General features: G+C 54.5%; 1 protein-coding gene across 5 annotated transcripts in view; it reads right to left on the bottom strand.

The window, feature by feature from the left end:
* Positions 1-2,198: 2,198 nt before the first annotated feature.
* The window catches only part of ADGRB1 (adhesion G protein-coupled receptor B1), a gene marked incomplete at both ends in the record, with an annotated part of 58,499 nt that continues 34,564 nt past the window's right edge, over positions 2,199-26,133 (bottom strand). For 2 of the 5 annotated variants that reach the window (XM_080939908.1, XM_080939910.1), the window contains 13 exons: positions 2,199-2,396; positions 2,751-2,858; positions 3,020-3,055; positions 3,790-4,490; positions 6,712-6,766; positions 8,151-8,246; positions 9,853-10,024; positions 14,616-14,701; positions 16,335-16,401; positions 17,661-17,730; positions 18,319-18,469; positions 19,098-19,200; positions 20,700-20,803. In XM_080939908.1, coding sequence (XP_080796034.1) covers positions 2,199-2,396; positions 2,751-2,858; positions 3,020-3,055; positions 3,790-4,490; positions 6,712-6,766; positions 8,151-8,246; positions 9,853-10,024; positions 14,616-14,701; positions 16,335-16,401; positions 17,661-17,730; positions 18,319-18,469; positions 19,098-19,200; positions 20,700-20,803 — 1,947 coding nt within the window. The remainder of the gene's footprint in view (positions 2,397-2,750; positions 2,859-3,019; positions 3,056-3,789; positions 4,491-6,711; positions 6,767-8,150; positions 8,247-9,852; positions 10,025-14,615; positions 14,702-16,334; positions 16,402-17,660; positions 17,731-18,318; positions 18,470-19,097; positions 19,201-20,699; positions 20,804-26,133) is intronic. The other 3 variants (XM_080939907.1, XM_080939909.1, XM_080939911.1) reach the window with 2 other exon arrangements.

Genomic DNA, 26,133 nt, shown 5'->3' with positions numbered 1-26,133 from the left:
AGGAGTCCTAGGTGTCTCTTAGCACAAATATCCCTTCTGGGAGAGGGCCTGCCTCGGGAGTTGGTGGGGAAGAGCTGCCTCGCCACTGTTCTGAGTCTTTCCCTTCATATGGAGGGAGTGAGGGGCTGGGGTGTTCTATGTTGCTTTGAGTTTTGTTGCAGGTGGTGAGGACAGATAGGGACAGAAAGGTTACAGAGCTGGTTATGGATACTCGGTCACTGCACAAGGACAGTAGTAAGTCTGAGCAGGGTTCAGCCCTTCAGACCCAGACCTGGCCCACATGCACGTTGCCTGCATAGGCAGGGTTCTAGGACCTCGGGGCTTTCTCTACTAGTGCCTGCAGTTCCTCTCAGCTTCTTTTATTCTATAATAGTCAGGAATGAGGAGGAAACTCTGGCCCCTCAACTCATAGGAAGCTCTCCAGTCCTGGGAGGTAGGGCCTTTGTGCACAGACTGTAGTGTACTGTGATATTGATATTTTACGTGACCTGCAGGAGGCACTGTGATAAGGCTTAGAAGCCTCCCATTGCAGAACAGGCAACAATGCATACACAGTTTACATTAGCCGTGGCATGGTCTAGGCTGGGTCATATTTTGTTGCCAGATCTCACCAAAGCATCGATGGGGGTTTTGCTTTGTTGGTGGTGGTGGACTGTAGAATCTAGGCTCTACATACCCTCCTCACCATTCACCCACCCATGTTTGTGCACCCAGGGGTGTGCATGGTCATCAGTTACCTGAGCTCACTGTGGTTGCTATACCAACAAGCACTATCACTATCCTGTCTCTGCCTACCAAAAAAGGATGTGGGAAGGGGAGTGTGTTAAAGACACAGTGAAGGAATGGACAAGATTTTGGAAGAAACCTATATGAGGCTGTCCTCCTTTTTGAGCTCTTAGTACTTTATTTGGGGTGCTAGGGGCTCCACATGCCCCTCGGGGCCAATGGTCTGCCTCTGGATTCCTGTTCACATTGAGATCTGAAGGGTTCTGTCTTCAGAGGTCCAGGTTTGTGCAGTCCTAGGGTTCCTGAAGGACCTCCTAGCTTCCCAGCCAGACTCCTTGAGTGGCTTAGGCTGCTCCCTGCTGGAAGCTCTGGGAAGTGCTAGAATGCTGAGGCTGGGCCCTAGGTGATCTGACCATGCTAGGTAATCTGACCATGCTCACATTTCCCTCCCAAGTTCACACCACTGATAGGACCATCATGGACTGGGCACAGGAAGCACCTAGTGAGAGACAGAAGGAGTCAGTACTGGGCCCTATAAAACAGTGAGGCAGACCTGTTCAAGATGGGCTCAGGAAGGCTGCGGGTGGGAGGGGACCTCTAGAACTCAGCAAAAAAACCAACCAAACAAACAAAAAACAAAACAAATATTTTGTTCCTTTTCTTGCACTATTTCAAGTTGTTTTAAAATTGCTACCTGTTAACTCTGTCCTTCCCAGGGGCCAGGGAGTCAAATGCCCCTGAGCTGGAAAACTGAGTAAGTCTAGCCTCAGAGAACCATGTGGAAGGCAGGCACCCAGGGTAGGACAGGACAGAAGTTGCCTACTACCAGCTGGAGCCAGGCTGCTACGAAAAGTAAATAAAATGAAATAAAAAATTTTAAAAAAGACGACAAAGCTGGGTTTTTAATTCTTTTTATTGAAGAAAAGAAAGGGAGAGAAAAAAATAGATTCCCCACCCCGCTTCTTTTCAGAGTGGTCTCAGTCCTGCCCTGGGGGGTTCTGGGTCAGGACCATGCTCTCTGCCTGGGACTGGGAGGGCCCAGGGTCCTGGAAGGGAGTGGGGGGTCTGACTGCTTCCCAAGGGGTAGGGGTATCTAAAAATCGGAGCCAGGCTGGTGGGCCGCAGGCAGTCCTCTGCAGTGGTGGCTGAAGTGGGCATCCTGGGGACGCTGGCCACACCAGGCCTGTCCATGTCCTCAGCTGCTCACCTGCCTGCCCGGGCTTGCCCAAGGAGGGCAGAGTCTGAGGCACCATCTGGCCTCTGGATCCCTGTGCCCGCCGGCCATGCCACCTCCTGTCCTGTGTCTGGCTCTGGTCCCAGCACCGCGGGCCCTCTGCCTGGCCGCCTCTGAGCGCCCTGAGGCCGGGCTGGACCCGGCCCGCCACCGCGAGCGCATCTGTGCCCGTCCTATGGCGGAGCGGGCAGAGCAGCATTCCACCTCCTGGCCCGGTGTGGGGCCACGGCCCGCCCGCTCAGACCTCGGTCTGGAGGTCAATGATGTCCTGGCCAACCAGTGGGATGGTGGCACCCGCCTTCTCCCACTCCACACTCCGCAGCTCCAGTGGAGACGGGGGCAGTGGCTCCAGCTCCTTCTTCACCCAGGCGGGTGTCCCATGGGGCTTGCGGAGGCTCTCCCAGGCCCTCTTGTTGGGAGTTTGCTGCTTCTCTGGCTACTCAAGGCCAGCAGTGTAAGCAGGGCAGGTGATGTCATGGGCGAGGAAGAAGAAAAGAGAGGAGGGCTCTTAGGAAGGGATTCCCAGAGGCGGCAGCAACCCACACATTCCACAGCCAGTGACCTGGCAGTAGCTGCCGTTCCCATGGTGGGGTCTAGGCTGTGGGGAAGGACAGTCTGGAAACTGCCAGACAGAGCCAGGCTCAGGCTCCTCCTGCCCGGACCTTTGCCCATCTGAGAAGGGAAGCTAGCACAGGGAAAGGCCACCCAAAGAATCCGGGAAGTTAGGGTGTGAAGAAAGTGGGCGGAAGCCCTGGGGGGGGGGGGCTGGAGCAGAGCCCGTGCTTCTGACCTTGCTGTCTACGCCCGGCACCTCCTTCTCCTTCTCAGCCGCATGCTGCAGCTTCCGGTTCAGGTCCTGGAACATGTCCTGGTGTCGCTTCCGTGTGTGCATGATCTTCTGTGGGTTGGGGCCACGAGTCCTGAGCCAGGATGGGTATCCACAGCCACCCCTTTGCCCCACCTGCTGTTGGCCCCTGGCTTGAGCGTCTCCCCAATTCCCACTTGCCGAGATGGTCTAGTACCCAGCCTGTCTGTACTGAGAGAGGCACCTGCACTTACCTCAAAGTCCAGTTCTGCATACCGTGATTTCCGCCGCTGCAGGAGAAAGGAGTTGTGTGGATGGGCAATGTGTTCCCTAAAGCTGTCTAGACCACAAACCATGCCCTTTGGCCTGACAGTTGGGAAGACACCAACCTGCCTTCAGGGGACATACAGAGGGTGCACCAAGTATCCAGATTGCCTGTTCCCTAGGGACTAGGCCCAGATGTGGGTTTGGAGGGGCTGCTGAGACAATGATGGAATGTGGATGGGCCCTTACTCCAAGGCCACCCCAAGGTCTCTGTGAGCAATGAGGACTCCCCTCCCTTCCTAGGCCTGTTTGCCTTTGCCCTTCCTCTGCAGTGTTGAGCTTGGCCAGGCCACACAGGTCACATGGTTGGACCCCCAACAGTGAACTCAGGATGCTGGCTACACCCAAGAGGTTGAAGGCTAGATGGTGGTATATCCTAGTGTGGGGCAGGGGCTCCCTAAGGGTGTCATCCTGGTCTCTGCCCCTTGTCCTAAAGGTTTTGGGTAGGGAAGCTGGTGTCAGGTGCCTTGCTGAGGCAGGTTTAGGCCAAGGTATACGGGGAGAACAAGCACTAAGCCAATGACATATTGTTATGTGCTACCAGCTATGAAATGGGCTAGACTGCAAAAAAAGATCCTGTCCCTGGGCCAGCCTTACCCACTTCTAACATACCCAGAGCCTACAGGGCAGAGAATTACCAGCCCTCGGTTGGTGGGGGAGACACCCATCTCTGCCTCCACAGACTCTAAACCATCCTCACCTCCAGGGAGCTCACTGACAAGGTGGCCACGTTCTCATTCTTGGTCCCAGCACCTGAACTGGGTCCCGGGTGGGCCGCAGGCTCCCCTGTGTCCCCCAGGCTTGGAGGTGCAGGCTCCAGGGTGGGTGGTGGGGGTATGGGCTGCTGGGGTGGAGGGGGTGGTGGAGGTGGTGGTGGTGGGGGCTGGACAGGGGGCACCTCAGAGGGTGCACCACCTGGGGGCTCACGGGCAGGTGGGCTTCGGGTAGGGAAGCTGGCGTCGGGCGCCATGCTAAGGTGGATGAGGCGGGTTTGGGGCATCTGGTCAATGTTGATGCTGTATTTGGGTTCCTCCTTGGGTTTGGGCCGGAGTGTGGCCGTGGCCGTGGGCAGGATCACGTAGCTCGTGTCCAGAGCCTTCTCCTGGGCCCGGCTCAGCTCGGAGTCCAGTTTCTTAAAGATGTCCCCATCGCCGATAAAAGAGGACTTTGGGGCCTTGTCCTTTTTGAGGGTGAGTGAATGGTTGGGGAAGTCAGGCAGTGGCCCACCGGGGTAGCGGGGTGAGCCATGCAGGTGCAGCTTGGACACATTAGCTGGCAGGCTGTTGAAGGTGGGGGGTGGGCCCTTGGCCAGCTTCATTTTCTCCTCTTCAGGCAGTGATGGTCGCTTGAAGGTACCTGTGATGGTTGCTGTGCGGCAGGCTGCAATGTCTTTGTTCAGCACTAATGGGGAGTGTCAGAACAGACAGCAGATAGGAAAAGGGGATCAGAGTGGTAAGGATGGTCTACAGCAGCCGGGGCTCACCCTAGCCAACCCGGCTGCTACCCTGGTCTCCACCCTCACCAGCCCTGACATCCACTCCAGACTCGTGCAGGCACTTGGACAGCCGAAGCTCCTTTGCCTTTTCTAATGAGGCTGGCCCACAGACAACCAAAGATCGGCACTCAGACAAAGCCCGTCATGGCAATTCTGAAAGGCAGGTGAGGGCGCCCTCTGCTGGAAAGCACAGAGCAAGGTATTTTCAGGTGGAAAGAGCAGCCCCTTCTAGTGAGCGCCCATCCCACTCCCCTCCAGCATTTCTGCAGCAGGAGGAAAGGCTGGGCTTGGCATAGGCACGTCAGTTTCAAGGACCCTGAGACACACAGGAGGCCAGCCTTCTGAAGGGCTTTCCTGCCCTAACTATCCTTGTTCCTTCCCAAAGACCTTTTCCCTGAAGTGTCCACCCTGCCACCTCTTGTGTCCCATCAGACATCAGACCTGAACTCCTGATCACCCAACATCCCATCTGTCACTTGCCCATCAACCCAGCCCCACTGGCCAGTGGAATACAGGATTAATTCTCACCCAAGGCAGCTGTCCATGCTGTTCTTCCTGGTGCTCATCCAGAGCAGGGACACGCCCCCTTCCTAGAAAGCCTGGCCCAGGTCTGCATACTGCCAGTTCTGAACACACCTAGCCCACCCAGCCTTGGGGCCCACAAGCATCTCTTTACCTCTTATCAGCTATGGTCACCCACAACATTTTAGCTTCCAAGGCCAAAGGTCCCTCACCCTCCCAGCTCCCCTCCAATGACAATGTTTGGCTCTTCTATACTATTACCTAGTGTGTCACACAGTGTGGCCACTCGAATAAGAATGATCCCCATAGGCTAACATTTGAATTCTTAGTCTTCTGGGAGTAGCATTATTTGAAAAGGATTAGGAGGTGTGGATTTGTTGGAGGAAGTGTGAGGTTTCAAAAGCCCATCTCAGGCCCAGTTTCTATACCCGTGGATCATGGCGTAGCTGTCAGCTATGGCTCCAGTGCCCGCTTGCATGCCACAATGCTCCCCACCATGACGACGAAGTAAAACTCCGAAAATGTGAGCAGGCCCCAAGCTAGACACTTTCTTTTATAAGAGCTGCCTTGGTCATGGTGTCTTCACAGCAATAGTACAGTGACTAAGTCACCCAGCATTGTCCTCCAGCCCTTCCACAATACCCCAGCAGTGAACCAGCTGTCTTTCCTATCAATTTGTAAGCGCCTCCCCAAGGGTCAACACCATCTCAAGGACCTCCTCGCCTGCACACAGCTCAGCCCAATTCCTCCCAGTGGAGACTCTGCCCCACCGTGGACATCTATACACTGACACACATTGCCCACAGCATCATGAGGCACAGCTGGGCACAGAGAACCAGAGCATGCCATTATGTCTGGGTCAGCACCCAACCCCTAGTGCCAGGGTCATCATCTCTTGGGTAAACTATGGAACTGAATCTTTAAAGACTGAGAAAGGATTCTTCTGCCCCATGCCAAAGTCACCTTCTTCAGGAGTCTCACCCAGGAAGCAGCTGACATTCCCCACTTTGGAAGCAGATGGTGCAAAGCCAGATGACCCCTCCACAGCCAGAGACTGTCTGCCATTGCCCTAGCCCCTGGTTCATAAATGCCATGGCTTGACATTGGGAACACAAGGGAGGCACTGAGTCCCTTCTGCACTAGCAGAGCGCCCAGGAACAGTTCCTTCCCCTTGCATTCTTCCTGCCTCCACAGGGGTCTCCCATTCTCAAAACACACCCCGCCCCTCCTTTACCCCAGTTTAACAACACAGAAACAAAGACAACACAGAACACGGTGCTTGGGGGAGGGCAGGCAGATGACAGTGAGTGCACAGGCAGAGGGGGCAGGGCTGGGTCTCACACAGAGCTGGCCCATCAGCTCTGCCCTATGAGAGGAGAAGGGAGAGACAGACATGAATGGGAACCAAAGATGGCCCCAGCCCAGCTCCACAACAGCTTTCTGGAGCTCCCTCGGCCACACCCATAGGTCTCCTGGAGCCCTTGAGAAGGAGGAGGCCCTGGCTGGACCATGTGGTGGTAGGTGTGGGGTGGGGACAGGTAAAGCACACAGATGCTAGGAGTAAAGAAAGAAGCAGAAGGGCCGACTGGCCACCATGGCTCTCACCTGTCAGGCGCTCACCTGATCTACAGGCCAGATCCACATCCTTCTCAAAGTCGGTCTGCAAGACAGAGACCGAGGGCAAGATGAGGGCAGGGCTGGTAGCAGGTGGTGCTGCGAGCTGCAGGGTGGTAGGAACAGGGCCACCAAAGCCACACCCACACCTCAGAGGTCACAAATACCCTGATACTGTCACCAAGAACCCCACCCCACATTCTTAGTCTACGGGCCACACGGTGTGGCCATGCATCTGTATGCTTGTCTGTGCAAGCATGGGTGTGTCTCTCAGCATTCCCATGCATGTGTGTGCTGTGTTTCTGTGTGTTGGTGGTACATTTGCATTTGCAAGTGCAGAGGGCATACTGTTTCGGCATGAACGTTTATGTTGAGAGGAAGACTGTATGGTTCATCACTGAGCCAGAATTGACCCCTATGCGTTTATGTGAAGAAGCATACGCACGTTTCTACATGCATGTGTTTGTGTCTGCCTGTGTGTACGTGCGATCGACCATGCGTGCTCTCCCTCCAAGGCATCACGGAGCAGCCGGCCTCTGCCCCTCTGGCCATGCTCCCACAAAGCCATGCAGCCGCCAGGGCTTCCAGAGCCTCTGCCATTCCATCCAAGACAGACAGCAGGGGACAGACACAGACCTGGGCCAGCACCAGCCTCCCCTAGAGCAGAGACATGGTCCCCCCTGCATCTCTGAGGACAGCAGCTGGGGAGGCCAGAGTGGTGACCCAGGACCACCTTAGAAGCTTGGGTCTACAAGACCCATCCAGAGGCCACAGGGCTCCAGGGGAGTCAGTCTGGCCTTTAATCTCAAACTGGAGATCTTTCCCTGAAATGCAGGAGCCAAGATGCTGGGAAGGTGGCCGTCTTCCCCTGAGGTCAGAGGTCAGGCCAGGAGAAACATCAAGAGGAGGGAAAACAGTGTCCCCAAGTGACAAAGTACCTGTCCAGCTGACACTTGCTCCCTCCAAATGGTGACACTGAGGCCCAGAGGGTTGGCCCTGTGTAGACACCACCTGGAGATGCTCCCAAGTGCCTCACCCCTGCAGGTGGTGGACACCTGGGACAACACATGGGTGATGCCAGAGGGGCAGGAAGCTGGCCAGCCAGCAGAGCCCAGGGCTCCGCCCAGAGGATACTGTGCCTAGAACCCACAGTTGAAGCAGTCTGCGTGGGTTAACTCACAGTTGGCTTGTGCACAATTCTGGAAGAGCCAGCTTTGAGGAAGGCAAGAATGCCCCCACCCAATTCACCAACAGCCTTTCCCACCTCAACACCCTGGATCAAGGATTTCAACTTAGCCTCAGTTTCTCCAATTGCAAAGTGCGGTCAGAATTCATCTAATAGGGCTGTCAGGGCCCAGCAGAACTCTGGGCACAGGGAGGACATAATGGTCCCTGGTGGACAGCTTGTATCTCCAGGCAATCAGTCCTACCATGAGCTGGGCATGGCCGTTCTGGAAGGAGCCCCCTGAATCTCCGTTGCCCTCCTCTTGTCGGTCTACTACTCGGCACTTCACAGCATCCTGGACCTAGAGGAGGAAAAGCGTGTCAGCAGGAAGCCCCATGCAGCACATCTGCAAGGAGCCTCCGGGGTGCACACCTTGTGCAAGGAGGAGAGAGCACGTAAGATGAAGACATTTGGAGTTCCTGATGCTGGGAGGGAGCTGCGGGCTCCACTGGCTGGAGGCCACTGTAAGAATGTAAGCCTGAAGCAGGCACCTGGCTGACTGCAGGTGATGAGCCTTACCCTCATCACAGCAGGTTGTATGGGCAAGGCTAAGGCCAGCTTAAATCTTGACAAGTAGAACCAAAAGGAAGTGGCCAATCACCCAGGATAATCAGCATGAGGAAGAACACAGAATCAAATGTTATCCCGAAATCCAGCCTCTGGAGACAGCAGTGCTGAGTCCTGCGACAAGAACTACACACAAGGGCTGAAGCTGGCTCTGTGTGCTCACCCTACCCGACATGGAGCTTCGGGTTCTTTGGCTATTAGTCACATCTAAACTTCTTGACCAAAAGGCTTTCAGCAGATTCCTAGGGCCAGACCTTAGTGGAATATTCTGCTACTCTTCTGACATCTGTCCAGTTGCCTTCTTGGAGCCAGCTGGTCCTGCAGACCTCTCCTTCCAACTGACATTGCAATCTTTCTTCTTTTATGCTAGGCAAGCCTCCTTCTCCCCAGCCTAGCTCTGAGGTTGCTGTTCTGGAGTTAGGAATGCTCAAGTGTCTTGTCTGTACAACATCCCTGTTCCTTTCTCATAGGCCACTGCTCATCTCATAGAAGCCAGAACACTGAGGGGAGAACAGAGGCTTGCGTGTAACTTAGAGTGTGAGACCAGACTTCACTTGCCTTCGGGCTGAAAGTCATGGCACCTGGTGCAGGGGCTGTTGAGAACTGTGATTTCAGTGTGTAGGTAGCTGGGGCAAGTGTACTCAGAAGTGGTGCTTGGTGGCTTCTCATAGTAGCTTCCTACAGCTGAGTGACATATGAACAGCACAGGAAGTGGAAAGAGGGCATGGACTTTGTTGTGGGAATATTTTTGCAACTTCAGGCAGCCCTCTTTCCTAAGGTGCTCCTCCAGAGCCTCCCTAGAGAACAGTAGCATCTGGCCTCCTGACTGCCCTGCTGGCCCAGTCTTTTCTGTCACCTGAGGTCTCTACCCTGATTCCTGCAGCTACAGTCAATTGTGTCCTCTCACACCCCTGCCTTTCAAGTCCCTCAGCAGCATTCTAGAAAGTTCTGAAGATATTGGAGGCAACAAGTTCTTTATAGGTCCCAACCCTGGCCTGGCTCTGTCTGGAGCACAAGTTGGTTTACTGAGGTAAAATGCACTTCCATCCACAAGGCAGCCTCTCTGAGGTCAGGACAACCACCTAGTCCACTACTGCCTCCTGCTGGTGGCCATCAGGACATAGTTAGAAGGGACCCTTATGTCCCCACCTTCCAAAAGTTCAGAAAATGCTACCAGCCATCTAACTCTGCCCTGTCAGTCTCAGACCTCCCATAGCTGATGAAGTATCCTGGGAAGTAAACTTTCCTCCAAAAGGGATCATTCCCAGACATCCTGGCTACAGGATGGGCACAAGTCCAACTCGAGGGACATAGGTGGATCCCAGACCCAGGACTCCCACCTCTCTGCGCAGAATGCAGTGCACCATCACGATGACGAAACCCTCCAGTGAGTCAAAGACAGCGAAGAGGATCTGGAAGAGGGCGGAGCGGCGGTCGGTGACAGCAAGCACAGCAGACATCCAGGTCAGCGCCAGCAGCGGCAGCACCACACAGGAGCTCCACAGGGAGGCCCTGGGGATGGAGGGCATCAGGGCGGCCCCATGGGCACTCCACCTCTCCTGAGGACACCCCTTTCCCCCATCCCCAGGCCTGAGGGCTTGGAAAGGACCCAGCAAAGTAGAGGAGCACTTTGGGGGAGAACTTGGACCCTGTCTAGGAGGTTGACAGGAGGGAGACAGACAGGAAGGACACTGGGATGGGAAAGATGCACGGAGCAAAACAGCCCCTGATTCCATCTTCCAGGCCCTGAGCCCTGGACCCAGAGACCCAGGGCTCCAACTGCAATGCAAGATGGCTGTGGGGGACAGGAGTCAGGGAAAGTACTGAGAGAATGAGAGAGAGAGAGAGACTGTGAGGGAGAGACAGGACAGACAGTGGACAAGGCCGGAGGGTCAAAGGAGAGACCAAGACAGAACAGACAGAAGGGTGTTCTTCCTCTTCCGAGGCTGCAGCTGCTCTCCTGGGCCTCAGCGCCCTCCTGTGGCCCTGACCTGAGACACCCCTGCCATCAACCCTCAGTCTCTTCTTGGGGCACCTGGCTGGCACAGGAAGCCTAGGAGTCCGAACCCTCCATCAGTACCTGGCCTGAACAGCTACCACCGAGCTTTTACCCAAGCTCAGGTGGAGACAGTGGTGCTGCCTTGAGGCTCTGGAGCACGTAAGTGCTTGAGAACTGTGCCTTGGCTCCAGCCCCAGCACTCTGGTGGTTCCAGGAGCCACTGTGACCTGTCTGTAGCCCCTGTCATTGCCAGGAGTCAGGGGTGACATCAGGATCACTTCTCCCTCTTCTCTTGGGGAGTGGGGATCATCCTGCTGTCCCCTCAAAGGAGTAAATAGGAGAAGGGAATGAAACACAGAGTGGAATCTAGAGCAGTGGGGCTGATGGGAGAGGGTAGAGGATCCCCCAGCTCCCCCCCCCCGAAAACTGAAGAGTACAGCCATGGCAGGGGCTGCAGGGACACAGCTGTCCTCACCTCCTTCCTGTCTCTGAAGGCATATAGCTAGCTACAGTAGCTCTTTATCATGACCTCTTCCAGGCCTACCGTTGTACCTCTGAAGCCATGCTATGCTGATCCCAGGGATCTGCTTGTAACCACAGCTATTACCACTTAATGAACATAGTAGCCACCAGTAGCCAGGCCACACAAGACTGGCTCTCTTAGCCCTGCCCAGATCTCTGTGGGCCCACCTTCCTCAACTTAGGCCCAATTCAGGAATCAATCTGATGCCCCACCCTTCCCTCGATGCCCTGAAGTATGGGCTCCTACACTGTACCTCATATAGCCCCTACTTCCAATCTTCTCATTCCCTTCTTAGAGGGAACCCCATCTGAGGCAGGAAGCCCCCCTGGATCCCTACTGACCCCATTCATATTTTTGAAGCTGAGGATAGAGTGGAGCCTCCCAGCACAGGACCAGCTATCCCACCTCCCTCTCCCCTAGCTGCATAAGCCAGCATGCTGTACCCCTGCTGTGAGCTTGTCTGTCCCTGAAGCTAGAATAATGGCAGGCTGGCCCTCTAGTAAATTACTTCCCATCACTGGCAGAAACGTTCTCAGCTCTATACATGTTACTACCATAGTATCAGGCCCAGTGACATCTCCCCTCGCCTTCAAAGCAGACATTCTTTGATCTGGGACCCTGATGTCTCATGTCACCTGTGTCCAGTGTAGGAACAGATCTTCTCATCAGCAGAGACCGCTTAGCTTCCCACAAATTCAGCTCTGCCATTTCTCTATTTCCCCCAGGGCCACCAGTTTCCAAATCATTTCTCCAGAAGCCCTGAGGAAGAGGAGCCACAAGTTCCCTAGAGACTCAGATACCACCAGGCAAAGGAGCTCCAGTGAAGTCTGGATGTCACCACCTCCAGCTGCTGCCTGACCTTTTGCAATCCTGACCCTCAGCTGTTAGCTCAGGCTGGACCTGAGTTCATCTGCTGATCCAAAAGTTGGGCACCAGGGCTCACAACAGCATGGGCCCAGCATGGAAACAGGCTACACTACTTGGATGGGTCCTAAACCATGCATATCTTCTTACCACAGTCTGAGGCACCAAGAGTCTTGGGTTCCAGTGTCTGTCTGGTCAAGAGGGTTAGTGTTTAGGGTCTCTGCTATTGTTATTGCTATGTCCTGAAAGAGGGGCCTGGACAAGATGAGCCTTTGGGTTGGACTTCCTATGCTGAGCTCCACCCACCCACCCAAAACACAGCTATATTGTCACAGCCAAGTCAAGGCACCAACATCCCTTAGGCTCAGTACCCTGTTCCCATGGCCATATCTTCCTGAGTACCCATACAGACATACATACAACACATATACCCAGGGGGGATAACACACGTATCTCTACACACTTGCCCGTGCCCAGTTACATTCTTACAGTGAACAGGTTTACAGGCATACCCCTCTAGACACACACACTCACACCTACTGACCATCCATTCACTCGCTTACAACTTCACACTTGCCTACCTTTTTCCTCATGTCTGCACACACCGGACACTCTCAATGCCATGTGCGGCACAATGTCCACACACCTGGCTCCTCTCACCTATGGGAACCTCTCTGCACAACTGCATACTGTAAACATAGCCACTCCCACACATAGGCACCCTGTGCACACTGACACATATATACTGTATAGACACTCAACCACTCTTACACATGAGCAATACTAACAGGTTCATACCCCCCAAACACACACACACACACACACACACACACACACACACACACACACACACACTCATGACTCCAGCTTCTATCCACTTGTCTTAGGTGGGGGCTGTGGCTAAGCTCTGGGCCAGCATTGTTGGGGGGATCCGGGGGGAGGCAGGAAGCAGTGCAGGCCCACCCCAACTGACCTTGGCTTCAGTCCCATTCTGCTACCTTAGCTGACCTAGTCCTTGCCTCCCAAGTATCTTATATGCTGCATAGTAAGCAGGTCTTGAATTGGGAAAGACAAGCCTGCAGGCAGAGGGTGAGTAGAGGTCAGGGCTGCCTTGGAAACCCAGAGGGGACTGCAGAAAATGAAAGAAATGAAAGAAAAACATAAAAACAAATAAATGTGAGTCAGGAGGGAGCAGAGCCCGTGCAGGGCTGCTCCAAGGTGGTGGCAAGGCACTAACATGGCGTTACTGGTGGCGTCGGAGGTGGCTTCGGTCGCAGAGAGGACTCCGCATTCAGCACACGTGAGGGCACGCCCGAGGGGGGGCACGGGCAGCTGACTGCAAGTGAAATCAAAGGCTGAAACAAAAGCAAACAGGTTCCCTCGGAAACGCGAGGCAAGGAGCAGAGATGGCAGCCCACGGCTCTCAGGCATCTAAGGGACCCAAGCCTAGGGCAGGGAGTAAGGTGGGCAGGACTGCAGGCTGCCAGCATCTGCTGACTGACAGCATGTCTCAGCCTCAGTGTGGAGGCCTCACAAGGAGAGCAGAAATAGGCAGGCTGAGCTGTATGACAACCCTGTCCATGCATGCCCATGGATGTATGAGGGGAATGTGCATGCACACACAGTGGGAAGACGCCTCCTCATCTAGGCATTGGCCCAGGATACCCATAGCTGGAGTCTGATTCCAGCTCCCAGCTTCTCCCATCTCCTAAACTCCTGTTTACTGATATGAGGGAATATAGACATGGAAGCTTGCCCTGTGGCTATTCTAATAACAAGTCAAGCAGGCCAGTGCTGGAGAGTCCGGGGAGACGTCCACGTCTACAGCTTCAACCTACATGTGATCTGGATCTCAGACTCTGGTGCTGGCCCACTACTCTGGGGTGGACAGCCAGGTTGAGGCTAGAAGTTCAGGCCCAAGCTCTCCATCACAGAGGAGATACTCGCGGCACAATGAATGCTCCCTAGCCTGCTCAAGAGCTCTAACGAGGGCCAGAGTCCACCAGGAACCCAGGGAAGTCACTGGGCAGAAAAGGAGGAACCAGAAAAGGAGAAACAGTGAGAGACAGAGAAAGACACCAAGCAAGACAGGCACAGGGGGAAGGGGCAGGGGTAGGACCCCCACAAAGACACCAGCACACCAGCTGCAGGATGTAGAAGGCTGGACAGGGAGAACTCTGGGCAGGGCAAGGCTACTACCCGTTTCCTGTGACCTCTCGCATGTCCCTGAGCTGGGGCAGCAGTGACCCCCATGTCATCCCTCACTCCCAAGACAACCCACAGAGCAGGTGCCAGAGTAGTGTGGGAGGAGCCTTGCCCCACCTGTCCCTAGCTATCCTCCAGTGATGAAAACACCAGATAGGCAAGGCCTCTTGTAGTGGGATTCAGGAAACAAGGAAGAGGCGCTCCCAGCCTTGGGCCTGGGGTGTCCTCCCACCAGCCTGAGTCCAGTAGGGGGCACTCTCTTTGAGAAATGAGTCTTACAGTTTCTGGAGACTCGGCAGGGTCCCACCTTGTTACAGGTCAGTTAGAGAAACTGAGGCACAGAGCAAAGTAGAGACCATTATGTCTAAGAGAAAGCCTTTGTATTCTATGCTCCAGTTTCCCAGCCTGCTCCAGGACACCTGAGTTGTCAGACTGGGTAGGGGATTTAATGGTGGGTGGGCTCTGGGTCTTTCCAGCCAAGAAGGGCAAGGTGCCAGGGCCACAGGGCCTACCCTGCCCGCTCCTTCAGCTTCTTGTCCGTGATGCCGTCCTTGGACACGAGCTTGTTGAACACCAGGATTCCGATCACCATGTTTACCTGCCGGGCAGAGGCAGGAGTGGGCCAGAGCCCATGGGTGCCTAGATCAGCAGCGACCATGCCCAGAATGTCCACAGTCCTCCAAGGGTTATTCATGTGCCCCCACAGTTCAGACCCCAGTGCTGGCCAGGTGGATCCATCCAGAGCCCTTTCTCAATGTGCCCACACCACCAACACTCCTCCCCTGGCCCCTGATGATGGTAAGCTCCTAATTGTAGGTGAGTCCTAGGGCCAAAGATGGCTTCAACTGGTTAATACTGAGCACCTCTTGTTCTTGATCTTCTCCAATCCCGCTGACCCTCAACCCCACTAACAATTTTCACTGGGTGCCTCCTGAGGGCCTCGTAGGGTGTCAGATACATCTTTCAAGCTGCTACCCAATTTACTACCCAAGATAAGGATCAGTTTTAAGTCCACTGTCTGAGCCTCCATGCCCTGGGACCCTGGCACCTTGCCTGTCTTTGGTTATCTTTGCCAAGGTGTGGAATAAGGGATAAGGGGTTGCTCAAATTTTACTTCTCATCCCCGTTTTGAGAGAATTCCCGAGGACCTCTAGGTAATTCCCTTTTTGTTAGAACGGCTGCCAGGACACCAAGGCTTTGACCTGGCCCTAAGGGTCAAAGGTCAAGATGGAGAGATACTCTGGACTCTTGTGCCAGAGATCATAACCAGAGACGGGGGGGGGGGGGCTGACAGTTTCTATGGCTCTGCACAGTCAGGATTTCGCGACAGGGCCTTGCTTTTTGGTGTAGCCCTGCCTTGCAGCTGACTGACCACACAGCCGGGTTGCAAGTATTGTAGGCCTGGCTACCCTCCTGCAATAGGCTCTGGTTGGCTGTCATAGAATGAGTGGTCAGGGCACAGGATCCTGTGATGCAGCTCCTGGAGCCTGCTCTTAAATGACACCTGTTCTGGCCCCGCAGCTCTCCTCAGAGGAAGGTCATATCCACCTGACCTTCCATCGGGACGCCTTTGAGCTGGCACCCACCCAGCTGTCTCTACACCTGCACACTCACCCCAGACTCCAGTCTCACACTCTGCAGGGTCAGTCACTCCTCTGGCCCCTGTCTACCACACTGACCTGAGCCAAGCTCCCTGTCCACCCCTTCCCCATAGAGGGTGAGCCCAGGTGACAAGGACTAGAGAGAATCTACTCCCATGCTGAGCCAGGCTAGTCCTGGCTCTGGGCCAGTCTCTAGCTATAGTTCTGGACTCTGCTCCAAATGAGCTTGTCACTGAAGGACCAGGAAAAAGCAAGGTCCCTCTGACACCAGCAAACGAGCAGCCTCAGCTCTTGGCACCCTGGGTGCTGACAGATGTGGTGGACATGCATGACCTGAGCCAAGTCTACTCAGTCTCTGTAGCTTCAGCTGTCCATCTGTCCATCTGTCCTCACTCCCTGTTACTCACCAAACTCACAAAGGCCTCCTGGCAGGAACATATTCAATGTCCAATACCCAGGCAAGCCATGTTAGTGGAGATAAGAGGGTGACAGAGTACCACGCTGAGTGACTGAAGTGGGGTGAGGGAGCTGCTACTGATGGTGACCAGATCCCCATGGGACACCTAAGGGGCAGGGAAGGACCCAGGGGTCCAGCCTGGGAGGTGGGGGAGGGAAGGGGTGGGTCAGTACCAGCACAACTGCAGCAGCCGGTCCCACGAAGGCATATAGAAGTCCCCCCTCGAGGGAGAGCCAGCAACTGGGGAAGAAACAAGCTGTCAGAACCCAGCACCATGCCCAAGAGAGAGTAGGCAACAAGTGTGTCACGAGGAACTGTATGAACTGGACAACCAGGAAAGAAGTAGGGCAATTTGCACACACTCTTTTTTTGGGGGGTGGATCCTCAGGAGTCCCCACGCAGCCACTGCTAACTCCCATTACAAATGGAGGTATGGCCCAGAGCAAGGGCATGCCTCCTCAGAAGCCCTGCGGCTCTCCTCTGTCCTCTGTGAGTGGGGACACATCTGGCTCTTCTTTCAGAGTCTCTGGCAGACCCTGCATAACATGAGGCCTTAAGCACACTTGCCTAGCTCTCCAAAGCCCATACCCCTATCAGCCCCTGGACACCACCCATGATACCAGTAGGTCAAACCTTAGAGCAGTGGTTCTCAACCTTCCTGATGCTGAGACCCTTTAATACAGCTCTTCATGTTGTGGTGACCCTCGGCCATAAAATTATCTTGTTGTTACTTCATAACTGCAATTTTGCTAGTGTAGTGAGCCATAATGTTAACATCTAATGTGTAAGATATCTCATAGGTGACCCCTGGGGGTTGGGACTGAGAAGTGCTTAGCATGCTACAGGCCTGTCCCCAGCTCTGGCCTGGGCACTTCAGTCAGTGCGGATCAACACACTCCTCCTCATTCTTCAGAATCCCACTAGTGCCTTCAACATGGCTCAGATAGGGGGCTCCAGAGTCCTGTCACCCACCTCCCTGGAGCTTCAGAGCAAGTCAGGTTTGCTCTGACCCACCCGCTGATGGTTTTAGGCACACAGTTCCCGATTAGTGCGAGCCAGCCAAGCCTGCAGGTCTCCGTTCCCCTTTCTAGCTCCATCCTGAGCCCGGGATCACACCTGTCTGCCTATGGAGCTCACGCTGCTTATAGGTCAGCTGTTGTGGTACCAGGGGCTTCGTTTGTGGAACTGACTGGTTCTTATAATGCTCATGGGGAGGGTACATCTATAGTTCTCAGGGATATCCTTAACACTCACACACACGGAGCAGATGACTCCAGGGGCTCATGGCCCTCAAGGTCACCCACTAAGGAAGCAGTAGGCTCTGATGGTCCCAGGCATTCTTCTCATCTCCCTAACCAGGCTGGATAGGACCTGATTGCTTAGGAGCAAGAGAGCTGCCTAATGGCCCACCCTCCTAAGGCTGGCTGATACAATTCCAGCAAGGCCAGGCATCTCCCAGGTCTGCAGAATACTATTCCATCCCCATCTGCCCAACTCACTAGTTCATGGTGCTGTACCCCTTGGCCTTGGTGAATCCCACGGAAATGGCCACCACCAGTGCTGGAAGCCCTAGAAGAGGAGCAAAAGAAGGGGATCAGCCCTGCCATCCCCTTTACACGTGGGTTGAGGGACAAGCTGCATAAGGGAAGCTCCAAATGAGGGTAGTACTACAGGAAAGAGGTGGACAGGGTGGAAGGGTGCAGGACTGCAGATCAGAGGGTGAGACCTGGCCTGTTGTCACTCAGTCTCATAGAAAGAGGGTGTCCTTTTGAGAGCATGTGTCCCAAGTACTATGAAAGATACAGTATACTGTCATTGTCATCTGAATGTCTATGGCACTGGTTGGGCTGCATTTTCTGGCAACCTTATAAAGGAATGGAAGCTCAAAGGGAGAAGCCAGAATGTCAAATGTAGAGTCTAGAAGTGGTAAAAACAAGCAGGGGCCAGGACAAAAATGCCTAGAACAGAGATAGCCCATCTTCTTACCTAGGCTGCCCATCCCATGAGGCTTTGCTTATCCCAGCCCACTGCATATCTCTCTCCAGCTATGCTCCTTCACGCCTGGTCACTAACCCCAGCCTACTGGCCACCCTCACATAACCCAACAGCCCTAGCCAAAGTCCACCCTCACCTCCCAACCCCAGCTGCCCTGCTCACCCCAGCCCAGGCAGAGAAAGCGCTTGCGGACGAGCCGGCTCCGGAGGCGGCCAGTGACGGCCATGTAGGATTGCCAGGCCTCGGTGAGCACCCAGCAGAATGAGGACAGGAAGAAGAAGTGCAAGAAGGCAGCCACCAGCGTGCACACAACCTGGGCAGGCAGGGAGGGGCCAAGGGAACTGGGCAGGAGCTCGAGGGCTCTCACCCATCCCCTAAGTACATGTGGCAACAGATGGGAAAAGCCTAGCACCCAATGACTCTGAGACCAGAGTTCAGGGCAGGAAGCAACCTAATCCTCACCCTGACATAGACCACTGAAGCCTGAGGCCTAGGGTAGGTGCTCATCCTCCTCCCCCAGCAAACTGGGTCCAAGAGCCCACTGAGAAGGTCTATCCCTCAGCAGGGCTGAACCTGAGGCCCAGGGGTCAGGGAGACTCACACCCGAAGACCCACATCAAGTCACGGGCAAGCCCATTGTGACTGTGAGTTTCTTCCATGGTGTACAACAGTGTCTGGGGTTAGACCTTCTCTCTGTCTCCAACACATTAGGGTGGCCCATGAAGACCCCCTCACAGAGCTTAGCCCCTGGGTCACATCTACCAAGACAGGGTGTGGAGGTCACAGGGTAGGAGTGAGGAAGGGGTCCTAGGAAAGGTAAGTGGATAGCCTTCACACTGAGCTGCCCAGCTCAAGACTGGCCAGCGTGGGAGCCCGTGTTGGAGGAGCCATCTTTGCCACACCAGAGAATACAAGGCAGAGCAGGGCAGGAGGCCGCCTACCTTGTTGCGGGTCTGGGTCTGCCCAATGAGGATGAGAGCATTAGAGGAGATGATGGACAGGCAGAAGTTGATGAGGATGACAGACCGCTCTGAGCGAATGTACCTGCAAGAGAGGTAAGAAACTGAGGTCAGCACCTAACAAGGACCAAGGTCATGTGGCTTGCCTAAGAACTAGAGTTCCATTTCCTCCCTGAAAGTACTGTCTGTCCTTACCGTCTTCACCATTGCTACTGTCATTCCTAACCCCATCTCTACCATCACCATCACCACCACCACCACCCCAATCTTCACCATCATCCCCTGCACCACCAGTACCAAATCTACCATAACCATCACAACTGTCACCACCATCACCATCAACAGCACGACCATCGCCATCACAATGCTACTACCGTCATCAACAACAACACCATCACTGTGGTCATCACAACCATGGTCAGCATCATCACCATGAACTACCACTAGTCATTAGATCCACCCAGCTCAGCCTTGGGGTTGACATGCTTTCTGCAGGCATATCCCTTATTCCATCTGTCCCCCACTCCCTAACTGGCCATCAGAACAGTTCCTGTCTGCTGCTCACAGGGCAGTGATGCCAGCAACGCTCGCTGAGAAAGGTGCTTTAAACACCAAGCTGCCTTCTCTCCGGGTCAGAGCTGAACTCGGCCTCTGAGCTCCAAGCTCCGGATACTCTGAGATCCTGAGAGGCTGAGCAGAAGGAGTCCTATGGGAGGCATTCTGGATTTCTGCCTTTGGGAAGAACACAGAGGGCACCTGATGCTAGAGGCTGCACAAACTGCCCTTCTCCACCAGTCACATCGATCTCTTGCTGTTGCCCACGGGCAGTGACTGGCACATCAGTTTCAATTATTGGTTACCATCATATGAGGCAGAGAATTGGAATGGCTAGTCACAGGGGCCAGCTACGGCACGGGGAGCCCTAGAATAGCTCTGCGTACAGTGACCTTGAATGTTCTCAATGCAAGCGACTGGGTGGATATGGATGCTGGTGCGCATGGAGAATGCCACCTTATTGCTCATGCCAGTGGTTACATATACCCACTGGTGGGGATTTGTGCACAGACACACCTATGACCCGAGGGAGCCCCTAATGCCTTAGCCATAAGAGGATTCACACTATGCAAGTCTCCTATACACACACTTGCCTGGAGCTTAGCCAGGCTGTGCCACCCTATAATGGTCAGATAGGGCCTGTAGCATACATAGGTCATCATGATCCTTGCAGCCTTGGGATCCTGACCCCAGGGAGTTTGGAGGCCCAGGTATGAAAGTACACAAAAATAATGGGTAGCCACAGGAACCCAAGTAAGTAAAAGATAACTGTTCTTTGTGCCCAGCTGGGGTCAGGGCTCAAAGATGGTGTCTGTCAAGGTATGTAGTCAGATGACAATAGGAACGAGGCCCTGTATATTCAACATGTCCCCCCATTCTGCCTGTGTGGCCCCTAGGGACCCAGCCATCGGGAACCTGGAATGGAAACAGAGGCAGCATGGGATGAAGGGGTCAGCTGGTCCAGAGTAGATGGTACAAGAGATAAAGGGAGGGAGAGCTGGATCTCTGGCTCCTAGAATGGGCACCTACCTCCACACAGACACGTAGATGATGACCAGCATGAGCAGGGTGAGGGAAGACACGCCACAGCCCACGATGAGCGTCACAGATGGCACGGTCACCTTATCCATGGTCTGGGAAGCAGGGAAGACAAGGAGTGAGACATGACCCATGGCGAGCAGAGGTCTGGCCCAGGCCCTTCCACCCCAGTCCTCTGACTTTCTCTGCTGGGCAGTTTTTGTGCCTTGCTAAGGATAAGCCCTCACAAGTATAATGACAGTCACAGGCCACACCTGGCAACAGTCCTCCTCTCCTTCATGTCACAGCCCTTCAACTCTGGGAGGCTTCGCCCCACATCACAGGTAGGTGAGGGAGGCATAGGCTCAGTCAGCTCTCCAACTGTGGCTCTGCGCTGCCACAGGATGGTGTCCACCCCCAGCTCCTACTATATCTAAATGGGCAGCCAGCCAACACCCCTAACTCCATGGCCGCCCACCCCAAAATTCTTCCCACAGTTCCATTTCTCATTGCCCCACCAAAGCTCCTCTTTTTCTCCCTCCACCCCCGTTCTAGCAAGGTACCTTGATTCACCTCCATACCATATCCCCTCCCTGCTTGGCTCAGTATCCCCAATCCAGAGCAAAGACCACTGGCTGCCTTGTTTCCAGCTCAGGGACTTTGCACCTCTAATTCACTCTGCCCAAAACTCACTTCCCAACTCCACCTTGGTACATCTGATCTGGCTTATTCTTATGCAGGGGCAGGGCCCATAGACCCCACCATTCTCTACATATGCCCGGCACAACCCAGAAACAACAGGCTGGCCCTGCTCACACAAGGGAATGCTCACTGCAAATGACACAGACATAGCCCAGGCCATAAGTCATGGTAGTAATAGAGGAACCTCTGCACCACCCCCAGCTCCTCATGCCTCCTTCCTTTCCCTCTCCCAAAATAAAAAGAAGCCTGAGGTGGCCTAACTAGGCTCTACCCCCAGGGTGACACAGACAATATGCTTAATACATCCACAGACACCCACCTACCTGATACATATACAGATACACCCTTGACACAAGCAGGAAGACTCCTGCTCTGGCCCTAACACCAAGTCTGCTCTTCATGCATGCTGGGTGCCTATACTCCAGCTAAACCTACCCTGGACAGGGGCTGAACTCCTGCTGTATGAAGTAGCAGGAGGTTCTAATTACCCCAGGCCCCTGGGCCTTGCAGGAGACCTGGGTAACCAGCCCTGTGTCTCTGCAACCTCAAGTCTCTAGCCATAACTGTGAACGGCAAGTGGAGGCATCACTGCATCTGCTACACTGAAATGCTGGACATCTTTCCCCAGGCCTGAGCCCTCTAGGATCACACAGTCTTGGAGGACCTTTACCAATGAAGAACGTGGGTCCCAGGTGAGGGGAGGCCAGGTGACAGGGACAGGTGGGGATTGTGGCCAGCAACTATTTCAAAGCTTTGGGGAAGGTCACAGTCAATTGGGCAAGTGGCTCACACCCATGTCATGACTGACTCCTCTTTCAACCTCTATGGCCATCTGCCTTGTCTGCCCTCATTAGGCCTGGCAGCCACCAGACACCCCTAGCCTGTTTGCTTCTCCCAATTGGCACTCATGAAAGCCTTAGCTCTGTATTCTATAGGGAGGGGGAGCAGCAGCAATCTGTGAGGCAGGGGTGTCATGTTTATGCCAGGCCTTATTAGGAGGGTCAGACTGGAGATCCCAAGGACAAGAAACAGACCCTAAATCCTAGACCAGGCTGGTCCACTGTGGGACATCAGCTTCAATGCCAAACTCAGCACACCCGAGGGCCTTTGCAAGGCTGTCCCCACCACCCATCACTGTCCTTCTCACCTTCATGTGCCTGGCTCTTCTCTTAGCTAAGATGTCACCACCTTCTAGAGGCCCTAAGAACATTCTGTCTGAACCACCCCAGGTTCTCTGACTGCCACTTTCCCTCAAGCACTCTGAATTACTCATCCATCGCATGTCTCGGTTGTACTTTCCACGGTTGCTGTCAATTCGCACCCTGTAAACTCCCTATCCTCAGTCTATACACGGTATACACACCTCATCTCCTAAAGAGTAGCTTATAGCTCACAACGCCAGCTTCCTCCTGATCCTGTCTCTGTGTTATCTACAGCTCCCAAGTGCCCATAAACTACCCACCTCAAGGACTAATATCTAAACTGCCACATATTCCCCCATCATCCCTCACCAATAATTCATACTGAGTCTTGATCACCATCATATTTCCACTCAGCTTCATGATCTGGTGCACATTCTGAGCACTGATAGTAGCTAAACACTGAGCCTTGATCCTTGTCATAGGCTGAACTCTGGCCATGGTCAGATATTGAGTCTTGACCCTGGTGACAAGCTGAACTCTGACCATGTACACACTAAGCCCGATTTGGGCCATAGGCTGAGCCACAATCCTGACCACATTCTGAACCCTGATTCTGGTTACACTTTGAACCCTGCCCCTACTCACACTGATCCTGATCTCGGTTACACTCTGAATCCTGCCCCTATTCGCACACTGAACCCTGACCCTACTCACACACCGAGCCTTGATCCTGGTTACACTCCAAGCCCTGATCAATCCCAGTCATGCTTTGAACCTTGTCCCTGATCATATTCTGAGTGTAACCTCTGATACCTCACCCTGCCACACTTGAGACTGACCCTATTCACACCCCTGCCCTCATCCTGGTCACATACTGAGCCCTGATCCTGGTGACATACTGAGCCCTGAGTCAGGTCACATGCTGATACCAATCCTGGTTACTTAAGCACAGGACTAGGGCCTGGTCCTCTACCAGCTAAGTCTGAGGCATGTCCCAGAAGCAACGACACCAACATCTGGCCTCACATTCTGTTTACTATGGCCAGGCTGTGTCGGGCACCATAAACACACCGCCTAGTCCATCCACAAAGCTCAGGCAGGTGGTGCGTCCCACTCACAGGTGTGACTCAGAGCAGTTACTCACCTCCCGCAGCCACAGCCCAGCAGCATCTGCGCCCACACCCTGGCTCCCAGCCAGCTCCCTGCTCCTAGGTCTGTCTCCCTCCTAGCATGTCTTGACCAGTTTGCAACCCTCGCTTTGGGTGCCACACACCCCACCTCCACCTCAGGCCCTTTAGACAAGAGTCCCCTGGGCTACTGTGTCTGGTACATTGTCCCTGCCCAGGCTGAGGTACCATGCAACTATCTGGTCCAGTCCCGTCGGCCAGGGAGAGGAACACCCGAGTCTCTCTACGGTCACCTAACTCAGCTTTGGCCACCTCTCTGCAGCCAGACAGGTTGTCCTTTGCTTGCTTATTCCTGCCAGGGTCTCATGTCTCCCCTGCTGGTCACTGCCCTGTCCTTCCTGTCCCTTCTTCCCTTGGTATGAAACTTAGTCCTCCCTCTCATCCTGTCTACCTTATCTCCTGTCCCGTGCCCAATGCCTCTTTCACGCACCGTATCCACGGCAGCTCTGTGCGTTTTTCAGCGAAGTGGGATAGCTGTCACCCCCTACCCCAAACTAGGCTAGTGAACTCCTGTGCACCCCCAGGACCTCACTCCAAACCTCCTCTTTACAAACTCCTTCTAGATGCTGCTTTGGAGGAAGGAGGCTTCTGCCCGCTTCCAGGGACCCCAGTCTCCTTGGAGGACACCGTCAGGTTCTGCCTAAGCCTCCGGCCCTGGGCATTCACGTGTCAGCTTGGGCCATGTAAGCCAACTAGAGGTCAGGAAGGCCTTAAGAGGAGTACTTTCTGATCCCTCCCCTTTAGCATCCTAAGTGGGGTCTCACCCTTATTGAAGCCAATATGGGTGAGAGAGGAGGGTTAAGTGGGACAGAGAGAAGAAAGACCAAGGAGTTCTGGTGGGATGCAACCAGAAGCCACACCTACAACAGTCATGCACCCACCCCCACCCCCTGCTCAAGCCCCACACTAAACTTAGGCTGCCTTCATGGGAGTCCTGCAGTTAGGAAGGTCTGGTTGCTATCACATCACACAAGTGAGGGAGAAGGCTCTAGGAGGTACCGCCTGGCTCTGAACTCAGCTTCCGCTGCCTTGCCTGTGCTACAGAGACAGGGAGCTGTGAAAAGACCACTGACCTGGTACACACAAGCCCCCAGAGCATCCATGGATTCCTGCCACACAAAGCAGAGCTGGGGCAGTCCACCGCTCCTCCCCCTCAGGTGGCCTCATTCTCCCCGTCCCAGGCACTTATATCATGGTCAGCTCTACCTGCGAAGACTCCATACCCAAACCCTCTGCTCACTCCCAGCATCAGGACCATCACACCAGCCATGGCTGCTCCAGGGTCCGGCTCACAACAGTATTCCTCCTTAAGGACAAAGGCCCCCTCCCTTCCTTTGGACAAGGGAAACCGAGACTCTAACAGGCAGAAGGCCAGTATAGTGCTGTGTGAAGGAGCAAGCCCAGTTTTCCAGTCTTCAACTCTGATCTCCTCCAGCCCAATCCTGTGCTGGAACGAAGGGAGTAGAGACATGGTCTCTGCTGTTCTCCCTGCTCTGGTCCTACTTCCATGTCCTGCAGACAGCAGCCAGGAGCCCAGGCTGGACCTATGCCGTCCAGACCAGCCTCTAGAAGTCCTGGAATGGACATGCAATGGACATCTAGACAGAAGCCACCTCTTGCACGGAGTTTCTAGGGTGGCCCTAGCCACTGCCCTTGTCTTGCCCACAGACCTTCCAATATAGGCTGCCCCACTGAAGGATCTGCCCAGTTGGAAGACACATGGGACCCAGACTCACCATGGAATCTGAAATTGGCCCTTCCCGGTCTCAGATTCCATGACTATCAAAGAGGAGTTTGGTAGCAACTATTGAGGTCCCTCTAGTTCTAACGGGCTATGAGACCCCAGCTGACATAGTATGTTCTTCTCACTTTCAGAGAATAAGAGGGCAGCCAAGCATCTACATAAAGTTTGGGCTCTCAGAGGGCCAAGATCTCTCTGCCCACATCCAGGAAAGCCAAGTCGTCTCCCTAGAATCCTCCATTCCAACCCCAGGGCCCCTTCCACAAGAGAACTGGGCTGGGCTGGGGGCCAGAGCTCAGACCCTGGCTCCTTCCCTTCTTGGGCCAGAGTGGCCCAAGAACTCTGCAGCTCCGACCCCTACCCCCACTCTCCTGGCCTTCTTGAGGCTGTAGAGACAGGAAAGCCCACCAGTCTAGAGGGCTGGGCCAGCACCCAGAGCCCCAGGCAGCAAGCTGGCCTGAGATGCTGTCACCATAGAAACCAGCAGCCCCCACAAGAATCACAGGAACAAAAAAAGGAGGCCCCTGAGACCATGGGGCCTGTCTAGGGACTTGGGCCAGGCCCAGCAGCCTCAGCCACCCCCAGAACCCTGCCTGGGGACACAGCCACCTCCGCAGCCCAGGCTCCACTGGGGCGGGGGCAGGCTGAACCGCTGTGCGAAGGAGCTTCTCTTC

Source organism: Micromys minutus (assembly GCF_963924665.1).
Source record: "Micromys minutus genome assembly, chromosome: 27".
NCBI lineage: Eukaryota > Metazoa > Chordata > Mammalia > Rodentia > Muridae > Micromys > Micromys minutus.
The sequence above is the reverse complement of the archived record's forward strand: the minus strand, read 5'-3'. Positions and strand labels throughout refer to the sequence as shown.